This window comes from Mustela erminea, chromosome 10 (genome assembly GCF_009829155.1).
Source record: "Mustela erminea isolate mMusErm1 chromosome 10, mMusErm1.Pri, whole genome shotgun sequence".
Taxonomy (NCBI): domain Eukaryota; kingdom Metazoa; phylum Chordata; class Mammalia; order Carnivora; family Mustelidae; genus Mustela; species Mustela erminea.
In genome coordinates, this window is record NC_045623.1 from 96543946 (window position 1) to 96568256 (window position 24311).

The 24311-nt window shown below is 54.9% G+C and overlaps 1 protein-coding gene across 1 annotated transcript; it reads left to right on the top strand.

Annotated features, from left to right (window-relative positions):
- The first annotated feature begins 7042 nt into the window (after nt 1-7042).
- TAS1R2 (taste 1 receptor member 2) lies at nt 7043-23508 on the top strand. Its single transcript, XM_032303557.1, has 6 exons — nt 7043-7224; nt 8860-9160; nt 10578-11351; nt 15346-15555; nt 21275-21398; nt 22586-23508. Exons 1-6 carry the CDS (start codon nt 7043-7045, stop codon nt 23506-23508), a joined length of 2514 nt encoding a protein of 837 aa, XP_032159448.1.
- The last annotated feature ends 803 nt before the right edge of the window (nt 23509-24311 follow it).

The following is a 24311-nucleotide window of genomic DNA, read 5'->3' on the forward strand; positions in this document are numbered from 1 at the left end:
CTTCACTCTGGGACATAGGGTGGCCCCAAGAGGGCCCCGGCTGGGGCTCCTGGGTGACAGAGGAGGCAGCTGCATCTATAGACGAAGGGTAGAGCTGTTAATGTTTTCTAGCAAATGGACTGACTTGCTCAAGGTCACACGGACACGGCCGAGTTGGCATTCTCTGCCTGGTCTCATCTAGTCTGACATTGACCTTACTGGCCGTTACCTGCCTTCTGTGGAAGGACTAGTAGGGGTCACATGTCTGGTTCATAGGGGACTGGGGTTTGAGCCCGTGGGTGGGTGCCCACAGGCCCTGCTCCCTGCCTGCGGCCCCTCTTCCACTGCCCACCCCCCTACCAGGTGCCTTTGCCTCCTTTTAATGGGGACGGGGGCCTGACGCCTGGTGCCCACCCTCCTGGCATGGCCACCCCAGCCAGTGCCCGTGTCTGCAGTGACCCGAGGAGCCTCTTCATTTCCCTGCGGTGGTAGGGGGCCGCCACCAGTGCGGGCTTGGAGCGTGAACCATTTGACTGAGGCCGGATATCCCTGCCACCGCTGTCACGAGGGCTGCCAGCCGGCCGTGTGCTCTAGGGAAATGAGCCACCTGTGCTGGCTCTCAGCCGCCAGGTTGACCCCGAGCTCCTGGGCTGGGGGTGGGGGCACTCCAGGAAGAGGCAGGATGGAGACCCACCGTCTTCACCAGCTGGTCTCTTGGTTTCCATGGAGCCGCCACGGGCGTGGTCCCTGCACGTGGTCTATCAAGCCGGCTGGGGAAAGAGCCAGAGCCATGTCACGTGGCTGCAGCCCGTGCACCGGGCCTTGTGCCATGTCTAAAGAGCCTCACTGCAGCCCCCGAAGGTCTATGTGCTACTCCCCTTTTGCAGACGGGGAGACCGAGGCATGGGTGGGTGAAGTAATTACACACCAGCAGGACATGGTCCCTGTGTCCGCCTGCCAGGGCTTTGCTCTTAAGTGCCGCAGCGGCGCCTGGGAGCGCACACAGCCCTGGGGTCAGGTGGGCTTGGGTTCCCGACCCGTCTTAGTGCCCCTTCTTCGAGCCTTGGCTCCCACGCCCACCCTGAGGCTTGGCACTTCTCGGGGAGCTGAGGATCACGTGACCCGTTCCCTACAGACTGAGGCGCTGGGTGAATAAGTACCCGTTATCCACTCCTGCCTCCCACCTCTGTCCTGGTTTCCTGTGCCCTGGCGCCACCGAGCACCTGTCACCGGGTCAGCCGCTCCCACCGGTTACCTGGAACCAGACGGGCCTGTGAGGGAGGCAGTGTTCTAGCCGTTTCCCAGATGAGGAAACTGCCCCGGGGAGGGAGACCCGCTCGGGGCAGGGACAGAACTCTTCCTGGTGACCATACCAGCACCCCGTGGTCCCTTTGGCCTGGTCCCTTGCAGGAACCCAGCAGCTTCCAGGTGGGAACCATCCAGGGAGGGGACGGATGAAGCACAGGCGGCCCACCTCCACTCTCGGGGTGTTGGCAGCCTCCCTGGATGGTGGAACAGGGGCCACATGACCCCTAGGTGTCCGGCATACATCGGAATTCTGCCCAAGGGCTCTGGCGTGCCCTCCCTCCAGGCCCCATGAGCCCAGGCAGTCACACTCCGTCCCTGGAGCACTCGGCACAAGGGGCCGGGGCAGGGCGAGGGAGCTGAGGACCTGTCGGGTGCCTGCCCGCTCCATGGTGTGCATCGAGGCAGGCATCGGGAGCAGAGTGGGGCTCAGAGAGGGACGTGCCTGGGATGTTCACACAGCCAGTAAGAGGCAGAGCCAGGGTCGGCAGCCAGGCTGGGCAGATCCGAGCCCTAGGAGGGTCGTACAGAGTCCTAGAGCCCAACCTTCTATCCGGGTTAAAATCAAGAACGCCACTGACACTGTGGTTCTGGTGTTTGCTCTCGTGCACCAGGCAGATTTCTGACGTGTTCATCTTATTTACTCGCCCTCACCGAGGGTGGCTGTGGCCGCTTCAGAGGCAGGGAATCGGAGAGGAGGCAGAGCCCACTGCCTGACCCCTGGCCCCCAGGGCTAGGCTGGGCCCTTACAGGTGCAGGAACAGGACCGCCCCCTTCCCCATCCGGCCCTTTCCACTCCTGGCAAGAGCTCCCTGAGGCTTCCTCCCTGGGCTCAACGTCCTCATTTGTTCATCTGCTCCCACGGGACACGGTTTCTGCTTCTTCCTCCACCCAGGGGCCTCTCCAGGGGCCACACCATCTGCTCGCTCTACTTTTGCCTTTGGAACGTCGCTCAGAGGAGTGACTGATTAAGGCTGGGGTCCCTGGGAACTGGCTTTGAGGCTCCCCTGCCCAGGGACCCTCTCCCGGGTTGTCTCTGAACCAGGCTGGCTGGGGCCAAGCGTCCGCCAGACCTTCCCAGGGGCGGAGGTCCTGCCGCCCGTGTCCCCTGCTGAGCTAGGTTTCCAGCTGCCCAATTTTGTCCTGGAGGAGGCGGCATAGGCAGGAAAGAAAGAGAAGGAAAATGCTGGGAGAGGGGGTGGGAGGGGGTTGGGTGCAGAGCAGCAAGGGGAACCATGTGCAAATCTGTAGAGAGGTTGGAGGGTCAGGTGGAGGGGAGGAGCTGAGGCAGCGCCCCAGTCACGGGGGTCAGGCCTCTCTTCGGGGAGGCCCCTGTGCCCCACCCCCCCTCCAGACACCACGGTGGGGGGAGGAGGGAGGTTCAGGGAGCTCTTTCGAACCCAAAGCAAATATGGCCAGTTTCTTTCTGCGAGCCCTGGGGGAAGCAGATGTAAAGCAAATGGGCAGCTTTTCCTGACGCCTGTGTCCCTGTCCCCTCTCCTCCACATCCTTTGCATAAACCGGTCATGGTCTCTGCCACCCTGGCCACCGATGGCCACGCAGGTGTGAACGTGGGGACTTGGACCTGGACTGGGCCATCAGGGCTTCAGTCGTGCTGGGCCCTGGCCACCTCGGAGTGTGTGCACCCCGAATGAGAGTGCCAGGGGTGCAGGGTCCCCGGGCACCTGTCCTCAGGGCGGCCAGCACCCCAGCCTCACCCACTTGCCCCTCTGTATGCATCCGTGTCCGGGGCTTTCAACAGAATCTCAGAGGGATTCTCGCCCCTGAAATGCTAAGAAGCCCTGAGTCTGTTTCACGGGGAGGGAGACTGCAGCCCAAAGAGTGGCGGTGACTTGCCTAGGGGTAGTTGGGCAGAGTGGGCCCGGAAGCCAAGACTCCTGACTCTCAGTCCAGTGCTCCTTCCTCAGACTTCGGCCTTCAGAGAGATCATCCCTGTCAAGGGGGCCCCTTATTCCTTTCTCATTGGAGCCCCTCAGGTGCCACCACCCCCTGCAGCCCCCACCAGGATCTCGGATTTCTCCAGGCCACATATTCGCTGTGTGTCTTTGGATAAGTTACTGTCCCTCTCTGAACCTCATCCTCCTTATCTGCCAAGTGGAGACATAACAGTAGCACATCGGAAGCATGACGGAGATGGGGAGGGCTCCACTCAGTGCTCCGCACGCCATGAGCGTCCATGAGTGCGCATCGCCACCACTGTCCTCCCAGGCCATGTGGTGCAGACCCTGCCTCCCCTGCAGAAGCCATATCCCTGTGTGTCCCTGCTGCGTCCCTTGGGTCCCACCCAGCCCTGCCACATGGTGGGCTCGCCAGTGCCGGCCGGGTGAATGGCCTGCACCCAGGGATGCTTTCTTTCTCTACCATCTCCTTACCCACCCACCAACCTACCCCCAGCCTGGCTGATTTTGCTGGAAGTCTCCAGAATGTTCCAGAGTCTTTCAGCAACCAGCATCTTGGTTGTACCTCCTCAGAACTGCCGTGTGTAGTGTGCCCTGGAATGACTGACTGATCCTTTTCCAGCGCCAGCCTGGCTCTAAATCCTACTAGCTGTGTGACTCTTGGCAAGTTGGTTAACCTTTCAGCCTCAGTTTCCTTGTTTGTTGGTTTGTTTTAAGATTTTATTTATTTATTTATTTGAGAGAGAAAGAGAGCATGCGCAGGGAGAGGGGCAGAGGGAGAGAGAGAAGCCGACTCCCCACTGAGCAGGGAACCTGACGTGAGGCTCCAGCCCGGGACCCTGGGACTGTGACCTGAGCCAAAGGCAGAGGCGGAACCCACTGAGCCATCCAAGTGCCCCTCAGTTTCCTTGTTTTTATGTTTATTTTATTTTATTTTTTATTTTTTAAAGATTTTATTTATTTGTTTGAGAGAGAGAGAGAGAGAGAGAGCATGAGAGGAGAGAGGTCAGCAGGGGAAGCAGGGCGCCCGATGCGGGACCTGATCCCAGGACCCCAGGCTCATGACCCGAGCTGAAGGCAGTCACTTAACCAACTGAGCCACCCAGGTGCCCCAGTTTGCTTGTTTTTAAAGTGGGATTTAATAATGGCTGCTTTGGGGCGCCTGGGTAGCTCGGTGGGTTAAGCCGCTGCCTTCAGCTCGGTTCATGATCTCAGGGTCCTGGGATCAAGCCCCGCCTCGGGCTTTCTGCTCAGCAGGGAGCCTGCTTCCCTTCCTCTCTCTCTGCCTGCCTCTCTGCCTACTTGTGATCTTTGTCTGTCAAATAAATAAATAAAATCTTTAAAAAAAAATAATGCTTGCTTCACAGAGTATTTGAGAGAATTAAATGATATAATGTACATAAAGTGCTTGACACGATGCCTGGCCTATACCACACCCTGGAAATGTGCTCTTTTGTTACCCTCCCCACTGCCCAAGTGTCTGGCTGGCAGGTGACTGGTCTCGGAGGCTCCGGCAGGCCATCCTGGGAACAGCCTCTGGGGACCCCATTCCTAGGAGGCCGCTGTGGTTTGGGGCAGGCTGCACACGCAGGGTCACAGAGGATGGCTGGGCTGGGGCCAGGCTGGGGAGGCCTCCAATGCCAAGGCCAGGAGCCCAGCCGTGATCATGCAGGCAATGGGGAATCCAGGAGGTGGTAGAGTGAGTTGGGGTAGAGCTGTGTTCCGAACTGTCAGGGTCGGGTGACAGAGGTCTAGAAAGGAGGTGAGGTGGGTCTGAACTTGGGTGTGGCAAGAGGGGGAGGGGTCTGGAGAGAACGCCGTGGGTCGGGGGGGGGGACCAAGGATGAAATCAGGCTGGGACTTTTGACTTGCTGACGGCGGGGTTGGGGGGGGTATGGAGGATAAGGACAATCCAAAGAGGGCTTCCCCTTGTACAGACGAGGAAACTGAGGCCCGGAGAGTTGGGAGCCAGGCCCAGAACCCACCCCTCCAGAGAGCCAGGCACGGCTCTTCCTTTTGTGTTATGGGCTGGGTCTCCCCTCCTGAGTGCTGGTTGACATCGGCCCAGAGAGGGGCAGGGACAGGCCCAAGATCACAGAGCAAATCTGCACGTTTCCACAGCACCAGGAGGCTTTTCCGGCCATTCTAAATGTCTGTGGGGTGACTCCACCCCAGGAGGGGCCTGGGTGGGGAGGGGTGCCCCCCCCGAAGTTGCCAAAGATACCCAGCACCTTACGGGGAAGCTTCGTGAAGCTTTGGGCTCTTCCCACAAGGTACGGCGTCCGTGGCGCCCGCCCCCACGCCAACCCCATGGCAGTTTCTTCCTTTACGGGAAAGGAAAGTGTTGCTCTTTGGTCGATTTACCTTTCTCTAGGGTCTGCTCCGCACCCGCGGTTCCCACGTGCCATTTTACGTAATCCCCACACCCATCCCACGAGGCTGGAATTATTATCCCCATTTCAGGAGGGGAGAGAACAGAGGCTCAGAGAGGTTAGTACCACCTGGGAGCGCACAGCAAACAGCTGAAGTTCAGTCCAGGTTGGCCGGGGTCATGTTGTCTCCAGCTGCCTCGATGTGGACATAGCCGTCGGTGGGAACCTGTCAGCCACGTAAGGCTGTGAGCCGTGCCCATGACGACTGGGACCCGTGCCCCATGATGAAGCCCTTGAAGGAGGAGCCGGGCTTGGCTGGAGTGGGACAGGGCAGGACGGTGGGGTTTGGGGTCAGCTTTTGGTGTCTTGAAGCCTCCTCTCCTCATAGCCCTGGACCCCAGGGGCTCTGATGGGACCTGTCTGCTTTGAGCCTCCGGGTGCCCCCAGGCTCCTGCCGGGCCACGCATCGTCTGGGCTGGCCAGGACCAACACGGCATTACATGGCCAGGGTCTCTGATTCAAACGGGTGCCTGGTTTGCTGGGACCATCCCCCTTCCATCCCACTGGGGTAGTCACCTTGGACTTTGGAAATGTTCAGCTTTCCTTTTGGACCGTACCCTGCCTCTTGGAGCTGGGTGCAAAGGGGGTGCCCCGAGGGGGCTCACTCAGCAGAGCTGACTGATTGTTGGGCTGGCAGAGGGAAGCTGCCCACCCCCCATTCTCTTTGCTGCTGCTGCTGTTTTTTTCTCAAAGGAAGTAACTTCACGATGTGAAGATGGAGATGAAGAGCCAGGCCCTAGAATCTGACTGTGGGATTTGAATCCCGGCTTTGCTGGCTGTGCAGCCCAGGGTGGGTTTCTTAACGTCTCTGTGCCTCAGTTTCCTCATCTGTGAAATGGGACCGGTAATGGTCCTGGTTATCATGAGCATTGAACGAGACGGTGAACGGCAACCACGCAGCGCGACGCCTGGTTCTTATTGACAACGGCTGTTACTTCCGGAACACCTGCTGTGGGTCAGATGCCATATGTGAATTATCACATGCCAGCCTCCACTTGATCAGGGTCTGAAGCTTGGGATCCTTTTGTCAGCCTGCTCTGTCTCCTGGATGAGTATTTGTGTCCCCGACTCCCAAATGTTGGAAACGTTAGGGGCGCGAGACCGGTCTTCAACAAGTGGCAGGCTAGGGAGTGTCCAAGTTAGCAGGACGTGCTTTCTCTACTTCCAGATGGGGTTCTCCCAGACCACCCAGGTCCCACCACGTCCTGGGAGGCGGTCCTCCTAGTTCCAGCCTCCTCCTTTTCCTGCCTGAGTTCTTAGACCTCTCTACTTGTCCCAGGTGCTTTCCCCGCCCCAAGGGCCAAGGCAGGGCGGTCACTATGTAAATGTCTGTGCAAATCCCCTGGTGTCAAGCTGCCAGCTCTCTGATGAGGCAGGGCCACCTCCGGGGACCCCCACTTCCCAGCCATGGGACCCCGGGCCAGGGCGGTCTGCTCCCTGTTCATCCTGCTGTGGGTCCTGGCTGCACCGGCTGAGAACTCGGACTTCTACCTGGCTGGGGATTACCTCCTGGGTGGTCTCTTCTCCCTCCATGCCAACGTGAAGGGCATCGTCCACCTCAACTTCCTGCAGGTGCCCCAGTGCAAGGAGTGAGTCTCCCATGTGAGGCTGGATGTGGCGATGGGGATGGGGTGGGAAGCCTGAGCTGGTTCCGTGGTCCTTGGGGGACCAGGCCGTGACCCAGGGCTCAAAATGCTCCTCCTCATTCATTGCCAATCCCTCGTCCTGGATCACCCCTACTGGCCTGCAGGGGGAACCCCACACAGTTCACGTTACCAAGGTCTTTGGCAGTTGAGTCCTGAAACACGGAGACCTGAATGTCCTGTGTCACATCTCTTAGTAAAGACTTATAGGATACTTGAGCCTGGGGGCGGGGGTTTGTAGAGACAATCCAAACCACCCCCATCTACTTTGGCAAGGGAGTCTGTGTCAAGGTCCAGTCTAGAAACCAACAGGTATGCCTTTGGAAGGCAGGAATGTGGTTTTTCTGTAGCAGGTTCTCAGGCTGGAGGGGAAGGTTTGCATTTCCCTAGGACTGCGGTTAGGCAGTGGTGGTGGTGGGTGGGGGGTGTTTCCAGGACTGCAAGGGATTTCCCTTGCTCGCCCTTCCCCTGTGAGCCCCATGGAGGTGGCGGCACCGCTCCAGATTAGGTGAACCGCCTTCATGCAAGCATGAGATTTGAATTAGTGACCTGGTGCAGAGAAGGCGAAGATAATCTGAGAGAGAGAGGGATGAAGGAAAGAGTGTGCAAAGGATATGATAAAGGGCTGACTCTAAGAAATGCACCCTGTACGTGATGGTGGGGGAGGTGATGTGCTGGTTTGAGAATGGGAGGCTGATGGTGCCAGGGATGGTACTGGGCACATTCTTGAACGTTCTGATGCCTGTGATAATGGTGGGGAGTCCAATGAAGTGACAGTGGTAAGGGTGGTGATGTTGATGATGTTGGTAGCAGTAATACTGGTGATAATGCAAATGGCGAAGAGTATGGTGATGATGGTGGTGGTGGTGATGGTGGTGACAGTGATGGTGGTGAGTATGGTGGTGACGGTGATGGTGGTGAAGATGGTGGTAATGATGGTGACGAAGATGATGATGGTGGTAACAGTGGGGGGGATGGTGATGAAGATGATAACAATGATGGTGGTGGTGATGGAGGTGATGCAGATGATGGTAACGGTGGTGGTGGTGATGGCGGTGATACCCTTGATGACAATGATGTTGGTGAAGTTGATGATGGCGATGATGGTGATGAAGATGATGGTGCTGGCAGTGATGGTGGCATTCGTAGTGGTGGTCACAGACACGTGGTTTTAGTGATGGCAGAGGTGATGATATTGTTCCTAGGAATAGTAGGTATGACGGCGACTCTAGTGATGACAGAGATTGTAGAGGGTAATGGTGATCACATTGGTGGGTATTGGTTGAGTGGTGGTAGAGATCATGGGGAAGGCCATAGTGGTGACAATGGTAGTGACTAATGGTAGCCACAAAGATCACAGTGTCAGAGGTGGTCATAGGGATGATGGTGATTCTAGAGATTTGGTATGGTATGGGAATCGTGATGTGATAAAAATGCCAGAATCTTCTGGAGCGGCTCCTTCTGGGACAGCTCCTGGGTTTTCCTATGGGAGGCAGAGGGAACAAGCTGGCTCTCGCGTCCCTTTCCCTTCTCACTCTGCACGTGCTTCCCACCCCACCCCATGTGGCCCCTCCCCCCCAGGTATGAAATGAAGGTGCTGGGCTACAACCTACTGCAGGCCATGCGCTTTGCGGTGGAGGAGATCAACAATCAGAGCAGCCTGCTGCCGGGTGTGCTGCTGGGCTACGAGATGGTGGACGTCTGCTACATCTCCAACAACATCCAGCCCGTGCTCTACTTTTTGGCTCGGGAAGACTATTCCCTGCCCATCCAGGAGGACTACAGCCACTATGTGCCCCGCGTGGTGGCCGTCATTGGCCCCGACAACTCCGAGTCCACCACAATCGTGGCCCACTTCCTATCCCTCTTCCTCCTTCCGCAGGTGAGGCCCCTGGCTCCTGGGGGGAGGAGGTGGGGAGGGCGCGGAAGAGTGGCTGTCCAGAGGGCTCACTTCCCCCCATAGTAATGGGGGTAGGAGGAGGCGGGAAGCAGGGTTGGGATGTCAACCCCAGCCCTGGGAATGCAGCCTGGCTGATTGGTTAAGAGCTCGGGTTGTGCACCTTGGCTCTGAGTCTTGGCTATTGTGAGGCCTTGAGCAAATCTCTTAACCCTTCTGAGTCTCAGCTTCCCCAGTTGTACAATAGGATGATAAGAGTTAAGAGTTCCATCCCAGGATTATCTGAAGGTTCAAGTGTCTAACCTCTCTGGAGTCTGTGGGGTACAGTGGCTCGTTGATGATGCAATGGTCATTATGTAAAGTACCTTGCGCAAAAACAAAGATTCAGAAAGTTCTATTATCCCATATGGTTGCCTAGCATAGGGTCTGCCACACAGTAGGTCCTCAAAAAAGGGCCATTCGTATTGGTATTGTTACGGTGTCTTTGTCCTCATGATTGAAAACGCTGCGACCAGCACTGGTCTGAGATTTTCATGCATTAAGGAACAGCTAGCATAAGAAGATAGCTCACAGAAGGTAGATAGTTACAAATACTATCATTTTTGCTGCCATTTTTATTATATAAACTCCAAGGGTCTGACCCATGGTAGGTGCTTAGTAAATGTTAGTATACTTACGTGAGGCATCTAGTTCAGGATGTAACTCATTCTTTCATTCATTTGACCAATATTTACTGAGCACCTCCGGGGTTAGGTACTGTTGTGGGGCTGGGGATACAGCAAGGGATGAAACATAAGAGCCCATCTCCTGGGGGAGACAGGCCATGTCAGTAACCACATGATAAGGCTGCTGGGAAGTGGGGAGGGCAGTGCACAGAAGCAAAAGGCAAGCAGGGTGAGGAAGGCTGGACAGGTCCGTGGGCAGGTAGAAAGGGTAGGGGGCACTGCAGTTTCCAGCAGGGTGGTCAGGCGGGTCTCAGTGACCATTGGACCAAGACCCGAGAGAGGTGAAGGGGGGAGCGAGCTATGTGGGTGTCAGGAAGAGCCCTCCGGGACGAGGAGACAGAGAATGGAGAGGCCGGTGCGTTCATAGGACCCGTGAGCAGAACTGGGACCCCGGGGAGAGTAGGAGGAGATGAGGTCAGAGAGGTGAGGGCTGGGGTCCGTGATGGAGCCCCTTGGGGGCCCGTAAGGACGCTGGCTGTCCCTGAGTGACTTTTGGAGCTGTTGAAGGGTTTTGAGCAGAGGGGTGAGGGGACTGACCCCTGTGCGCTGGGTCCCCTGGCTGCCACGGTCAGCAGGGACCGCGGCGGGAAGGATGGGGCGATGCTGTGGGGACCCAGGTGGGGCGACGGTGGCCTGGGGAGCCCCTCGCTCATGCTGGCGGCCGTCCTGTCGGGCAGATCACCTACAGCGCCATCAGTGACGAGCTGCGCGACAAGAACCGCTTCCCCTCCTTGCTGCGCACGGTGCCGGGCGCGGACCACCAGGTCGAGGCCATGGTGCAGCTCATGCTTTACTTCCGCTGGAACTGGATCATCCTGCTGGTGAGCAGCGACGACTACGGCCGCTACAACGGCCAGCTGCTCAACGCGCGCCTGGCCACCCGCGACATCTGCATCGCCTTCCAGGAGACGCTGCCCATGCCGCAGCCCAACCAGGAGGTGACGCCGTGGGAGCGCCAGCGCCTGGAGGCCATCGTGGACAAGATACAGCAGAGCTCGGCGCGCATCGTGGTCCTGTTCTCGCCCGACCTGGCCCTGCACAACTTCTTCCGCGAGGTGCTCCGCCAGAACTTCACGGGCGCCGTGTGGATCGCTTCCGAGTCCTGGGCCATCGACCCGGTCCTGCACAACCTGACCGAGCTGCGCAACACGGGCACCTTCCTGGGCGTTACCGCCCAGAGCGTGCCCATCCCGGGCTTCAGCGAGTTCCGCACGCGCCCCCCGCAGGCTGGGCCACCCGCACCCACCCGGACCAGCCTGGGGGCCACCTGCAACCAGGAGTGCGACAGCTGCCAGGACACCACCGCGTCCTTCAGCACCATCCTCACGCTCTCCGGCGAGCGCGTGGCCTACAGCGTGTACTCGGCTGTCTACGCCGTGGCCCATGCTCTACACAGTCTCCTCCGCTGCACCCGGACCACCTGCTCCAAGAGGGTGGTCTACCCCTGGGAGGTGAGGCCCCGCCCGTGGGTAGTCAGGGCCCCCCACCCTGGGGCAGGTATGGAGTGGTTGCCATGGAAACCGCTGGTGCCCGTGCTTTGCGCTAGCCTTCCCATCTCTTGCTGCGTTCTGGGCAAATTGGTGGGAGAGGCCATAGGACCACGCCCTGCGTCCAGAAGCACAGAACTGGACAGAAGTCCTTGATGGTAACAAAACTCCTTTTTTCAATTTATGTAATCATTGCCATCCAAGATGGCTTGTGCTGGGAGGAGAGTTGGGTGAGATTCCCTGGAAGGAAGTCTGGGAAGCCACAGGCATCCCAGGTCCCCTGCCGGCGTCTCTCTCTCTCCCGCCGGGCTGGAGACCCTGGGGGTCGACTGGTGTATTCTCTCCACTCTCCAGGGCCCTGCTTCAGGGTTATGTATCTTCTCTTGTTCTAGGTTTGTGTTGTCTGGATTCAGACTTGCAGTTTCAATTTGTGTTTTTCTGATTTGCGTGCATGTGCATGTGCACGCGCGCGCGCGCACACGCACACACACACACACACACACACAGTCTAAACCAGGAAGCCTTCGTGGGGCTAGAAGGTTTTCCTGAGGCTCTGTCAGAGTGGAGGGGCTTTACATCAGAGATACTCACTTCGTACCTTGCTCTCCAGCATCTCTCTGCTTGAATGGTCCCTTGGCTTTTTCATAGTTTGGCGTTCAGGCTCCCCCAAACTTTGCCTATGTTCTGTCTTTATTCTCCCCTTCGTCCCTTTTCCTGGATCCCCCGATCCCAAATATCTGTTCATTTCCTTCACAGAGCAACTTAGTTAATTCTGTAAAAAATTCTCTCTTCTCTTTACCTCTTTATTTGTATCCCTTTACCCCATAATCTCAGAGCCCAACCTTGCAACCCTAAGTGCTTGATTTTTTTGAAAAAAATGCAATTATTCTTTAAAAGGAGTTCTAGGGGTGCCTGGATGGCTCAGTCGGTTAGGTGTCTGCCTTCAGCTCAGGTCGTGACCTCAGTATCCTGGGATTGAGCCCCGCATCAGGCTCTCTGCTCAGCGGGAACCGGCTTCTCCCTCTCCCACTCCCCATGCTTATGTTCCCTCTTTTGCTGTGTCTCTCTCTGTCAAATGAATAAATAAAATCTTAAAAAAAAATTCTAGTGCCAGCCAGCGAAATACTATATTTTATTATATGCGCTGCTATGTTAATAATATACGTAATTATCACATGTCTTGTGCTTTACCATTTTTTGAGCCTCAGTAGGCGCTGAGGGCCTGGTATACATCGCCCTAACTCATGGCCGTCCCAGGAGGTTGGTAATCTACAGAGAGGAAGGCTGAGGCAGGGAGTCAAGGTGACCCATGAGGGATGGTTTCAGTGGTAAGGGGCAGACCACGGCTTTGAACACTGGTCGGCCCTTTGGCCCCCGCCCCCCATGGTTTGCCCACCGCACTCTTCAGCTCTCCCAGCTGTGAGTGCCAAGAGCCGTGATGAAGGACCAGTCGACGTCTTTCCTCCCCTACCGGTGGAGCAGGGAGCCCAGCGCAGCCCGTGTGAATGTCACCCAGGCCTTTCACAGGCATGGACAGTGTCACCGTGGGAATTAGGAAATGACACGCTTTGTGCGGACATGTTAGACCTGGATGCCGTACAGGGGCTGTGGCTCGGTAAGAGTGCGAGCTGGGCTCCAGCTTTCCCTCTGCTTTGCCTTAATGGACCCTCTTGTGCCAGACCCTCCACTATGGCTGGGAGAGCCACCCGATTGATTTTTGTCATAACACGTACCCTACATTGTTTCTATTGTGTTTATTTACTTGTTTTCGTGTTTATTGGCTACTCCCTACCCTGCCTCCTTCCTCCCCTCACATGTAGTCCCGAGAGAACAGGGACCTTTCAGTCCTGCTCAGTGCGGTCTCCGGTCTCCGCAGCTGCTGGAACTGGGTCTGGCTCCGAGCTGACTCTCGGTGAATATTTACTGAGGAACGAGTGAATGAGCACTTACTGTGTGCTAACTAACCCCTTTATGTCAGTTGCCTTGGATCCCCAGACACCCTGTGAGTAGACACAGTGAGTTGATGATGGCTCTCCCACAGATAGGTTCAAAGAAGTGATGATCACCTCGCTAGGGAGTGATGGGGTGGGGGGGTGGGGGGTGGGGTGGCAATGCACAGGGGCCGGGATGGTGTGGGGGGGCTGGAGGGGAGGGCAGCCCTGGGGTGGGGGGGATGAGGCAGAGGGAGAGGCCTTGGGTGATGGGGAGACTTGGGGATGGAGCTGGGGGGACGCAGTGCCCGTGGCGTTGGGGAGTGGGGGTGTGCTCAGGGCAGGCTGGGGAAATCCTGGCTGGTGAATGGTGGGGGCTTTGGCAGTCCCAGGGAAAATGTTCAGAAGTTTATGGAATCACAGAGGGTGGGACTTGCACGTACTTCTCAGACTCTTCAGGTCTAATCATTTTGTTTTATAAAAAGCCCGCCTGCCTGCCTTTCTTCCTTCCTTCCTTCCCTCCCTCTCTCCCTTCCTTCCTTTTTAAAAGATTTACTTATTTATTTGTTGGGGAGAGAGAGAGCAGAAGCAGGGGGAGAGGCAGGCAAAAGGAGAAGCATCAGGAGCCTGATTCAAGACTCCGTCCCAGGGAAGATGCTTAACCAACTGAGCCACCCAGACATCCCAGCGATGATCCTTTGCGACCCCTTACCTTGGAGCCCTGGAATCCCAGGTTGCTCAGCCCGGCCTGGCCAGGTCCGTGTGGGGATAGGACCTGGACACCAGAACCTTGGGCCTCCATCATTCTGACTCCGGTCCAAAGAGGCAGGACCACTTGGGAGGAGTCTCCCTCCTCTCAACTCCCAAAACCATTTCCCTCAGTCCTAGCAACATGAGCAAATTCCAGAGAAGCTTCCAGAGCCAGGACCTCACTCCCTGCACAGGGTGGGGAGAAGGCTAGGGCCCCGAAGTCCTTGGCTATCTGTCTGTCGGTCCCAGAGGGGAGGTGAGGTCCGGACTCCTGAGATATAGCTCAATAGACTCTCTAATTTATGGAGGGAAAATCTAGGAGCCAGACTGATGGAGTATCTAAGCTGGAACTTCTTTTGGGGTCAGCCAAAAGGTTCAGTGACTTGCCCAAAGTCACACAGCAAATTGAGGAAAGAGCTCAGATTGGAATTCAGGCCCCAGGATGCCCAATTCAAAGCATGTTTCAGTTTGTACCAGCTTTTGCCTACTCAGCGTGATGGGGGATGGTATGAAGAGAGATTGGAGAGTGGCCTCAAATGGTGGGGAGGCAGGAAGCACCCAGGGGACAGGGACAGGTGTGCTGACCCTTGTGCGTAAGAGAAGCAGCAGGCTCTGGGATCCAGATATTGGGTCCCCGAGGGTTGGCCGAGGTGACTTCCAGGGAGAAGGGATATTATCAACACCTGGGCGGGCGGTGAATACTCACTAGTTTTTTGTTTGTTTGTTTTTAAGATTTTATTTATTTATTTGACAGACAGAGATCACAAGTAGGCAGAGAGGCAGGCAGAGAGAAAGGGGGAAGCAGGCTCCCTGCTGAGCAGAGAGCCTGATGCGGGGCTCGATCCCAGGACCCTGAGACCATGACCTGAGCTGAAGGCAGAGGCTTAACCCACTGAGCCACCCAGGCACCCCTAGAACTTACTAGTTTTCAGGCACTGTGCTAAGTTCCCAACACAGGTTAACTCACTGATGGCTTCAGAGCCCAAGAGACATGGTTTGTGTTGTCCTACTGTGCTGAAGAGGAAGCCGGGGCTCAAGAAGGTCAAACGGCAGGTCCAAGCCAAGGCCTCAAGCAGGTGGCAACGCTGATGTCTAAACCCAGAGGTCTCTGAGACCAGAGCCGGCACTCTCAGCCACTGCCCCCGAAGGCCGCCTGCACAGTCCTATGGCCCCCTTGTGCAGCTGTGGAAGTCAAGGCTAGTGGGGTGGAAGAACTTCCCCCAGGTCTGGCCCGGGCTCTGATGCCATGCTCCTTCGTTTCCCTTTGGCTCCTTTAGCTACTTCAGGAAATCTGGAAGGTCAACTTCACCCTCCTGGGCCACAAAATCTTTTTTGACAAGCAAGGGGACCTGCTCATGAGCCTGGAGGTCATCCAATGGCAATGGGACCTGAGCCAGAACCCGTTCCTGAGCATTGCCTCCTACTACCCCGCGCTGCGGCAGCTGAAGATGGGCCACAACGTCTCCTGGCACACCGCCAACAACACGGTCAGCTCTCGGATGGCTGCGGGGGCGCCGAGGCCTGGGGCTGGGCGCCAGCTCGGGCTGGGGTGGCCGGGGCCCTTTGGACCCCAATAGCCAGTGGGGGCTCTATATGTGTGGGGAGTGTCTGGGCCTCGCCCCTCCCAGTGACCAAGCACTGGGGACATCTAGGGCTTTCTGGCTTCTCTGGACCCAGGGGCTCAGGAGCTGTGCCAAGTGAACGTTTGCTGGCCACGCGTGTGCTAAGGATGTCATTTCTCGTATCAACCAATGCTCACGCTTTTGGTGCGGTCCCCGGACCCTCCGCTATGCCTGCCATCTGTGATTTGGGAAAGCTCCTTTGTTTTACCCTCTTAGACAAGCTGTCAGGATGGCGGTGGTGTGGGGAGGGTCGGAGACCCAGTCTGGTGTGGAGGGGGAGGGGATATAAAAGCTTGAAGGGCCTTCATCGGCATCCTCCCTACCCCCCCACACTCTCCACCCTGTTTCTGCGATGCTGGGTGCTGCTGGTTCCTGCACTTCGGGCGGATTTTGATGCAGTCAGTTGGGTTGGTGTCTCCATTAATTTATGAGTCTGCGGTCCCAAGAGACCACAGTGGGGAGGCGGGGGGCAGGGCTGAAACAATGAAGATGTACTCTCTCCCAGTTCTGGGGGCTGGCAGTTCAGCTCAAGATGTCAGGAGAGTTGGTTTCTTCTAGGGCGTGTGAGGAAGAATGTTCTGGGCCTCTCTCTCCCACCTCCTAGTGGTTGGTTGGCCATTGCCAGCTTTCCTTGGCTGGGGTTGACTCCTCTGACCTCTGCCATCACCTCCATATGGCCTTCTCCTTGTGGGTGTGTCTGTCTCCCAATGTCCCTTTTTATAAAGACTTTGGTCGCTTGGGAGTAGGGGCCCACCTGACTCCGCTAGGACCTCATCTTGACTAATTATATCTGCAATGATCTTATTTCCAAATAAGGTCACATTTGAATTTTGAGGGGAGGCAATTCAACAAATAACAGTGTCTTTGCCTGGGTTTCTCCTGGAAAGCAGAGTCTGAGGCAAGGGTTTATGCACAGACAGTTTGTTCCAAGATATGCAGGAACAGGAGTAGGTGATGGGGGAGAGTTCATTAGGGACACACGGAACATCAGTAGAAGAGAATGTTCTCTGGCTGTGCTGTGAGCTGAGTCTTACCAGGACCTTCTGAACCGCCACTTTAGAATTGTCCCCAAGAGAGGGAAGAGGATGGGATGGATCCATGGGTCTGTACCACCCCACCCCCATCTGCTGTGGTCAAGGGTCACCCCATGGAGCATTAACTCCCTTGTGCTTCCGAGTCACACATGCATGAGTGCCCAGCAGTTTCCCACGAGCATCTCACACCCCGGCCCCAGGGCAGAGAGCGAAAGAGACTGAGTGCTGCTTAGGTGAGATGCCGATAGGCAGCTCCCACACGATGCTGTCGCTGTTGCTATGGCAGGACTAAAAGGAGGTTTGAGAAGACGTGAGGGAGCCCACAGGGATGTCTGCACCTTGCTGTGCTCACCGTGATGCTGTCCTTCCCCCAGCCCAGTGGAAGGGCAGCAGCCAGCCCAGTCCCTCCAGTGGGAACTGAACGGACCCCCCACAGTCCCTGCTTGCTGCAGCGGGGTCCCAGGTGGAGCCCCTACTTCTCGTGTCTCCCTCTGATCTGAGACTTTTCTTCTGCTTTCAGTAGGCATTTAGAGCTCTATCTATCCCTCTAAGTGCTATGTTCACTGCGTTCTATAAGCTTTGGTATATATATATTTTAAAGATTTTATTTATTTGACAGACAGAGATCACAAGTAGGGAGAGAGGCAGGCGATGCGGGGGAGCGGGGAAGCAGGCTCTCTGCTGAGCAGAGAGCCCCATGTGGGGCTCAATCCCAGGACCCTGGGATCATGACCTGAGCCGAAGCAGAGGCTTGAACCCACTGAGCCACCCTGGCGCCCCTTCGCTTTGGTATATATTAATTTAAACGAATTTAAATTATGGTTAAAAAAAAAACCTATAACATAACATTCACCTTCTTGCCCAGTTTTTTTCCAAAGTTTTTTTTTAAATTTTTTTTATTGCAGCAAGATATACATAAATAGTTTACATCTTCACCGTCTTGAAGGGCACAGTTCGGTGGTCTTGGGTACATTCACATTGTTGTGCTAGGACCGCCAGCCTTTACCTCCGGACCTCGTCATTTACAGAATGGACGCTTTATACCTGTTAAACACCAAGCCCCCATTCCCGCCTCTCCCCAGCCCCGGAAACCACCTGTCTGCTTTGCGTTTCTGTGAATGTGACTAAGAACCTCCTGTAAATGGAATCACATGGTATTTGTCTTTTTGTGACCTGCTTATGTCCCTCAGTATTATGTCCTCGAGGTTCACCCATTTTGTAGTGTGTGTCAGAATTCCCTTCCTTTTTAGACCAAATAATCCATTCAATCAATGGATTATGATTATATGATTATGAATAATCATAATCCAATAAAAAATACCACATTTTGCTTCTCCGTTCATCCATCAATGGGCACACTTGGGGCGCGCCTACCTTTAAGCTATTGTGAATAATGCCGCTGTCAGCCTGGGTGTGCAAATATCTCTTTGAGACCCTGCTTTCAATTCTTTTGAGCATGACCCGGAAGTGGAAAGTGGATCATGTGTTAATTCTCTTCTTAATTTTTGAGGGGCCGCCATATTGTTTTCCACAATGGCTGCACCATTTCACATTCCCAGCCGTGGACAAGAGGTTCTGGTTCCTTCACGTCCTTGCCAAGACCTCTTGTGTTCTGTTATTTTTGTTTGTTTGTTTGTTTGTTTTGTTTTGTTTTCTTTTGGGTTTTTGCTTTTTCCAAAGTAGCCATCCTAATGGGTGGGAGGCATCTCTCGCTGTGGTTTTGATTTGCATTTCTCTACTGGTTAATGACTGAGCATCTTTTCAAGTGCTCATTCGTCATTTCTATCTCTTCTTTGGCGGGATTCCTATTCAAGTGTTTTGTCCATTTTGAATTGAGTTACTACGTTCTAGGAGTTGTCTCTATATTCTGGATATTAATCCCTTGTCAAACATATGATTTACAAGTGCTGTCTCCCATTCTGTGGGTTGCCTTTTTACTCTCTCGGTAGTGTCATTTGATGGACAGAAGTTTTTAGATTTTCACAAAATCCTATCCAGGACATCATTGCCAGATCCGGCTTCATGAGACTTGTTCCCTATGTTTTCTTTTCACTGTTTCTGTGGTTTTACGTCTACCGCTGAAGTCACGGATCCATTTTGAGGTAATCGTATACAGCGTTCAGTCCAACTTTATTCTTTTGCACGTGGATATCCAGTTTTCCCAGCACCGTTCATTGGAAAAATGATCTTTCCCCCACGAATGGTCTTAGAACTCCTGTCAAAAATCGCTTGACCCTATGGGTGAGGGTTCGTGTCAGGACTCTGTTCTATTTTATCGGTCTGTATGTTTGTCCTTATGTCCATACCCCAGTGCTTTGATACTATATTTTTATTTATTTATATTTATTATTTTACTATAGTATCGTAGTAGGTGTTGAAATCAGGAAATGTGAGTCCTCTAGCTTTGTTCTTTCTCAGGAAGTGTTTTGGGTCTTCAGGGTCCCTTGAGATTCCATCGGAATTTCAGGATGGGCTTTTCTATTCCTGCAAAAATAAATAGATAAATACATACATATATACATACATAAAGTCACTGGGGTTCTGATTGGGAGTGCACTCAATCTGCAGGTTGCTTTGGGTGGTATTGACATGTATTGACATGTGTTAAGTCTTCCAAGGCATGAACGTGGAATGTCTTCCCATTGACTCAGGTCTTCATCTCTTTCGCAAGTGTTTTGTCCCCTTCTCTGTTCTGTGGCTGCCTGTTTATCTAGAACCGCCAACGTTTCTCTCCCGGGCTATTGGGACGGTATCCTACCTGCGCTCTCACTTCCGCTCTCGTCCCTCATAGTTTAAGGTCAACAAGAAACCCAGGACAGTCCTGTGGAAAGGAAGTCGGGTCCTGCCGCTCCTCTGCGTGGAATCCTATCATAGTTTCTCACTTCATTTGGAGTAAAAGCCTGAGTATGGATGCCACCTCTTTGAATCGATCTGTCCTGTCCTTCGTGTTCATTGTACTCAACTTCTGTGGGGCTTCCTGCTCAGCGACCATGCCACGTGCCCCCTGCCACAGGGCCTTTGCATATGCTGTTCCCTCAGCCTGCACAGACCTCTTCGTGGGTTGGTCCCTCACAGCCTTTGGGTTTCTGCTCCAGGGGCAGCTGCTCAGAGAGGCCAGCCCTGCCCTCACCCTTCAAATGTGCACTCAGCCTATCACTGTCCATCCCCACTGCATGGCTCTCCTTGCCCGCCCGGTATTGATCACCACCTGTCAAGTTACGCATTTCTATGTATATAGTGTCTTTTCTGCATGAAAGTATTCATTCCTTAAGAACAGAGACTTGGCCTCACCGGGTTCACTGCTGTATTCCCAACACCTGGCATTGGTATGAGCTCGGTACCTTTTTGAATGAATGAATGAATGAATGAATGAGTGAATGGCAGGTTGAGAGTCCACAAGTGGACTCTTCACTTAGGGAATAGTGAAGAGATGGGTTTGGAAGGTGGTGGTGGGGACCAATAATGGTGAGGGGGGTGGTAAGCCGTAGTTCTGGATAAGGCATGCATGTGTGTTGGGGTGCACGTGTGTGGTCCCGCGGGTGGCGGAGAAGACTGCCGACCGCCTGGAGAGGCTGGCAGGGAATCAGATGTTTCATTTTTGGCTGATGGAGAGCCCCTGAGGTTCTTCCAGGAAGGAGCTTCAGGCAGGAGAACAAGACGTCTGGAGGTGTCATCTGATGGCCATGAGCAGGAGGGACATCAAGGGAGGAGCAGGAAGGCAGGTGACCTGTCAGAGGCAAGAAGGGAGGGACTCTGGGGCCAAGTGGTCCTACTGTGGCTCCCCTTGTCTGGGCTCTGGCCCTTCACATGCATGTTCTTGTAACACCCTCTTATTTGTGCATCAGAATGATTTTTGTCCCACCTGGATCTAAACAGGCTGCCCCCCTCCAGGAGCCACCGTTGCTTCCCACCTCCCCTTCATTCTTAGTGTGTCCCACATGAGACTTCAAGATGTGGCTCTCCCACCCTCCACCCTTCTCCTGGGACCTCCTGACTCCCTTCTATTCCCCTGCCCTTACTGTCCCGTCTGCTTGTAATTCATTCCTGTGTTCCATAAACCATCAGTGGGGGCTCCTCTGTTCTCTAGAGGTAGGGAACATCTCTGTTCTCTGTTCATCTGAAAACCCTGCCCCTCCACAAAGGCCATGTTCACGCTACTCTTGGACCCACATGGCAGAAGCTGATGGAAGCAGAGTGTGAAGCTGTTGCGTCCCATCATTGAAAACTCCAGGGGTAGACCGTGCGGACTTCAGGCATGGCTGGATTCAGGGTCTCTCTCCAGATCTCAGTTCCTTCCTTGGGAGTGCTCCCCCTCCGTGGAGATAGGCAGCTGTCAGCAGCCGCAGAGTCACATCTTATCTGCCTGGCAACCTCAGGAAGTCTCCGTCTCAACAGTGGGGTGCTTGTTGTTAGAAGGTAGCTTAGGTGTCAGGCAGGCCAAACTAAGAGGGTCCCTGCAAAGGTCCAGTTCTAATGGCAGTTCCTCCTCCTTCCCCTCCCCTGAGCATCCCACTAGTTGGGCTCAGGATCTCTTGTCCTCCTCCCTCTAGATCCCAGTGTCCATGTGTTCCAAAGACTGCCAACCTGGGCAAAGGAAGAAGCCCATAGGCATCCATCCCTGCTGCTTCGAGTGTCTTGACTGCCTTCCTGGCACCTTCCTCAACCGAACTGCAGGTAGGACTTGCAGACCTGCACCCCTGCCCCACCCCATCCCGCCCTCTCCTGGGCTCTCAGGGCCTTTCATCTTTGGCAGGGTTTCTGGAATCTCACCCAGGGACCGTGTCTGATTCCAGGGTATCTCCTTACGTGCTGGTGTAGAGAAAAACCCTCAGTGCACACTGTTAGGGAGGGTGGGAGAAGGAACAGCCCTCAACCAGGCAAGGCTTCCACTGATCCCCACTCCACACACATGTAGCCAACCAAGGACCCAGGGGAGTCAGACCAGAGAATGTCCACTGGATGGATGAATGAGTGAATGAATGAATGTCTCTGTCCATAGAAGAAATGTTTCCGGCAGGTGGGGATAGGATCTGATTTATCTCTCTGACCTCCCTGTGCCTAGCATAGTTCAGAGCATATAATGTGGGCTCAGTGAATATTTATTAAGTTACATCCTTGATTAGACAAATTAATAGTTCCCCCTATAGACCATAAAGTCCAGGAAGGTGGGGACAATGTCTTCTCTCTGTCCGTATTAGTGTTGAGCACGGTTCACAGTTGGGGCTCCAATTACTTTGTTCATGACTTCCCTGATTAGTAAATTGAGTGGATATAGACATTGACCAGAGGATTTATCATGTACCTAGTGAACCCAGGGCACAGAGTAGGTGCTCAACCAAAGTTTGCTGGATGATTTCACAGGCTTTTCCTCTCCTGGTTGACCAGTAGCCTGAAGACAGGAGGCTAGGTTTTACCCACGTCTGTGGCCTCCTACCTCAGGCGCTCATCACCGTGGAGCGTGCTCGGGAAAGCATTGGTTGAATGAATTCTTTGCCCAAGTGCAAATGTCTATCCCACCATAGGGTACGGTCCTGGAAGGAAGGAATTGCATTTGTTAGGATCGGAGTCAAGGGAACCTCAGTTCAAATCTTGCCTCTGTAACTTACCGGCTGTAACTTACAGCTTTTGTGGCTGCCTGGATGAGCCTCAGGTTCCTCATCTGTGGAATGGGCTCGCAGTGAGGAGTGGATGGGCTAGTGGATGTAAGGGACGCAGAGAGGGGTGGCTAGGACTGTAGGCATTGCCCTTTGCTTGCCCACCCCCGAGCCCCCATCCCTGAGGCCTGACCTGGTGCAGGTGCAGAGGACGTGGCTGTCAGCAAGGTGGGTGTGGCTGAAGGAAGCTTCCCTGGGCTTTTGCAGATGAATATGACTGCCAGTCCTGCCCAAGTTACGAGTGGTCCCATAGGAATGACACGTCTTGCTTCAAGCGGCGGCTGGCCTTCCTCGAATGGCATGAGGCCTCCACCATCATCGTGGCCATGCTGTCCTTCCTGGGCTTCCTCAGCACGCTGGCCATCATGGTGGTCTTCTGGAGACACCTGCACACACCCATGGTTCGCTCCGCCGGGGGTCCCATGTGCTTCCTGATGTTGGTGCCGCTGCTGCTGGCCTACACCATGGTCCCCACGTACGTAGGGCAGCCCACGTTCTTCACGTGCCTCTGCCGCCAGACCTTCTTCACCCTCTGCTTCACCATCTGCATCTCCTGCATCACTGTGCGCTCATTCCAGATTGTCTGCATTTTCAAGATGGCCCGGCGCCTCCCGCGCGCCTACGGTTACTGGGTGCGCTACCACGGGCCCTATGTCTTCGTGGCGTCCTTCACAGCACTCAAGGTGGTCATCACGGTGGGCAACGTGTTGGTCATGAGCGCCAACCCTACCGCCCGCCCCGACCCCGATGACCCCAAGATCATGGTTCTGTCCTGCAACTACCGCAAGGCGCTGCTGTTCAACACCAGCCTGGACCTGCTCCTGTCCGTGGCTGGCTTCAGCTTCGCCTACATGGGCAAGGAGCTGCCCACCAACTACAACGAGGCCAAGTTCATCACTTTCTGCATGACCTTCTACTTCACCTCCTCCATCTCCCTCTGCACCTTCATGTCTGTCTACGAGGGGGTCTTGGTGACCATCCTGGACCTCTTGTTCACCGTGCTCAACCTTCTGGGCATCAGCTTGGGCTACTTTGGTCCCAAATGCTACATGGTCCTCTTCTACCCGGAGCGCAACACACAAGTCTATTTCAGCAGCATGATTCAGGGCTACACCATGGGGAAGGACTAGCTCCAACTGTGGAGCTGCCCAGGAGGCTGGAGGCTTTAGCCTCGGGTGATGGAGCTTGTGGTTTGGGGGCTTGCTTATTCAAACCCAGCTGGGCACAGGGACACCGTCTCTAACAGTCACCTCTTCACCCTGCTTTGATTTGACCTCCTCCCCTCAGGTTCTCTGCATCCTGGCCACGTTTACCCGCTTTCCCTATAGCTCTTCCCCATTCTAGGAAAACCACCCAGGGTGACCTGTTGGTCTCCAAGGCAGAGATGCATTTAGGCAGCTGACAGTCGCCATCTGGTGGTCACAGTTGGTGTCTGTGGGTTCAGGCTCCTTCCCCTTCCGTCCTGTTTGCATAGTGAGGGAAGGACACCCTGGAGAGGGCTGGGCTGAGGCTGGTGTGGAGGGATGTCTTCCCCGATAGGAGGGGGGAGGGCAGTCAGGTCTGCCCACAGGTCTGTGCCTCACCGCCCAGACTCCCTCAGAGCTCGGGACCCAGCTTCTCTGAGTAACGGCTGGACACTGGGGCCGCTTCATAAATGTGTGGGAATAAAACACACTTGGGTGAAGTGAATGAGTTTCCCTCTCATTTCCAGAGGTCCTCCAAGAAAGAAGATTTCCTTCAGTTTCTATCCCAGCATTGCCACTTCTGAGCTGTGTCCTCAATAAATGCCAACCACTGCAAATCCAATGTCCCTTGAACGATCAGGGTCAAAAGAAGGCTGTGTTTCCTTTTTACACACAGATGTCCATGGAACACACTCTAGTCTATGGTACCAGCCTCTGTTGGAAACTAGCTTGGCCCCCAGCGAATTCTG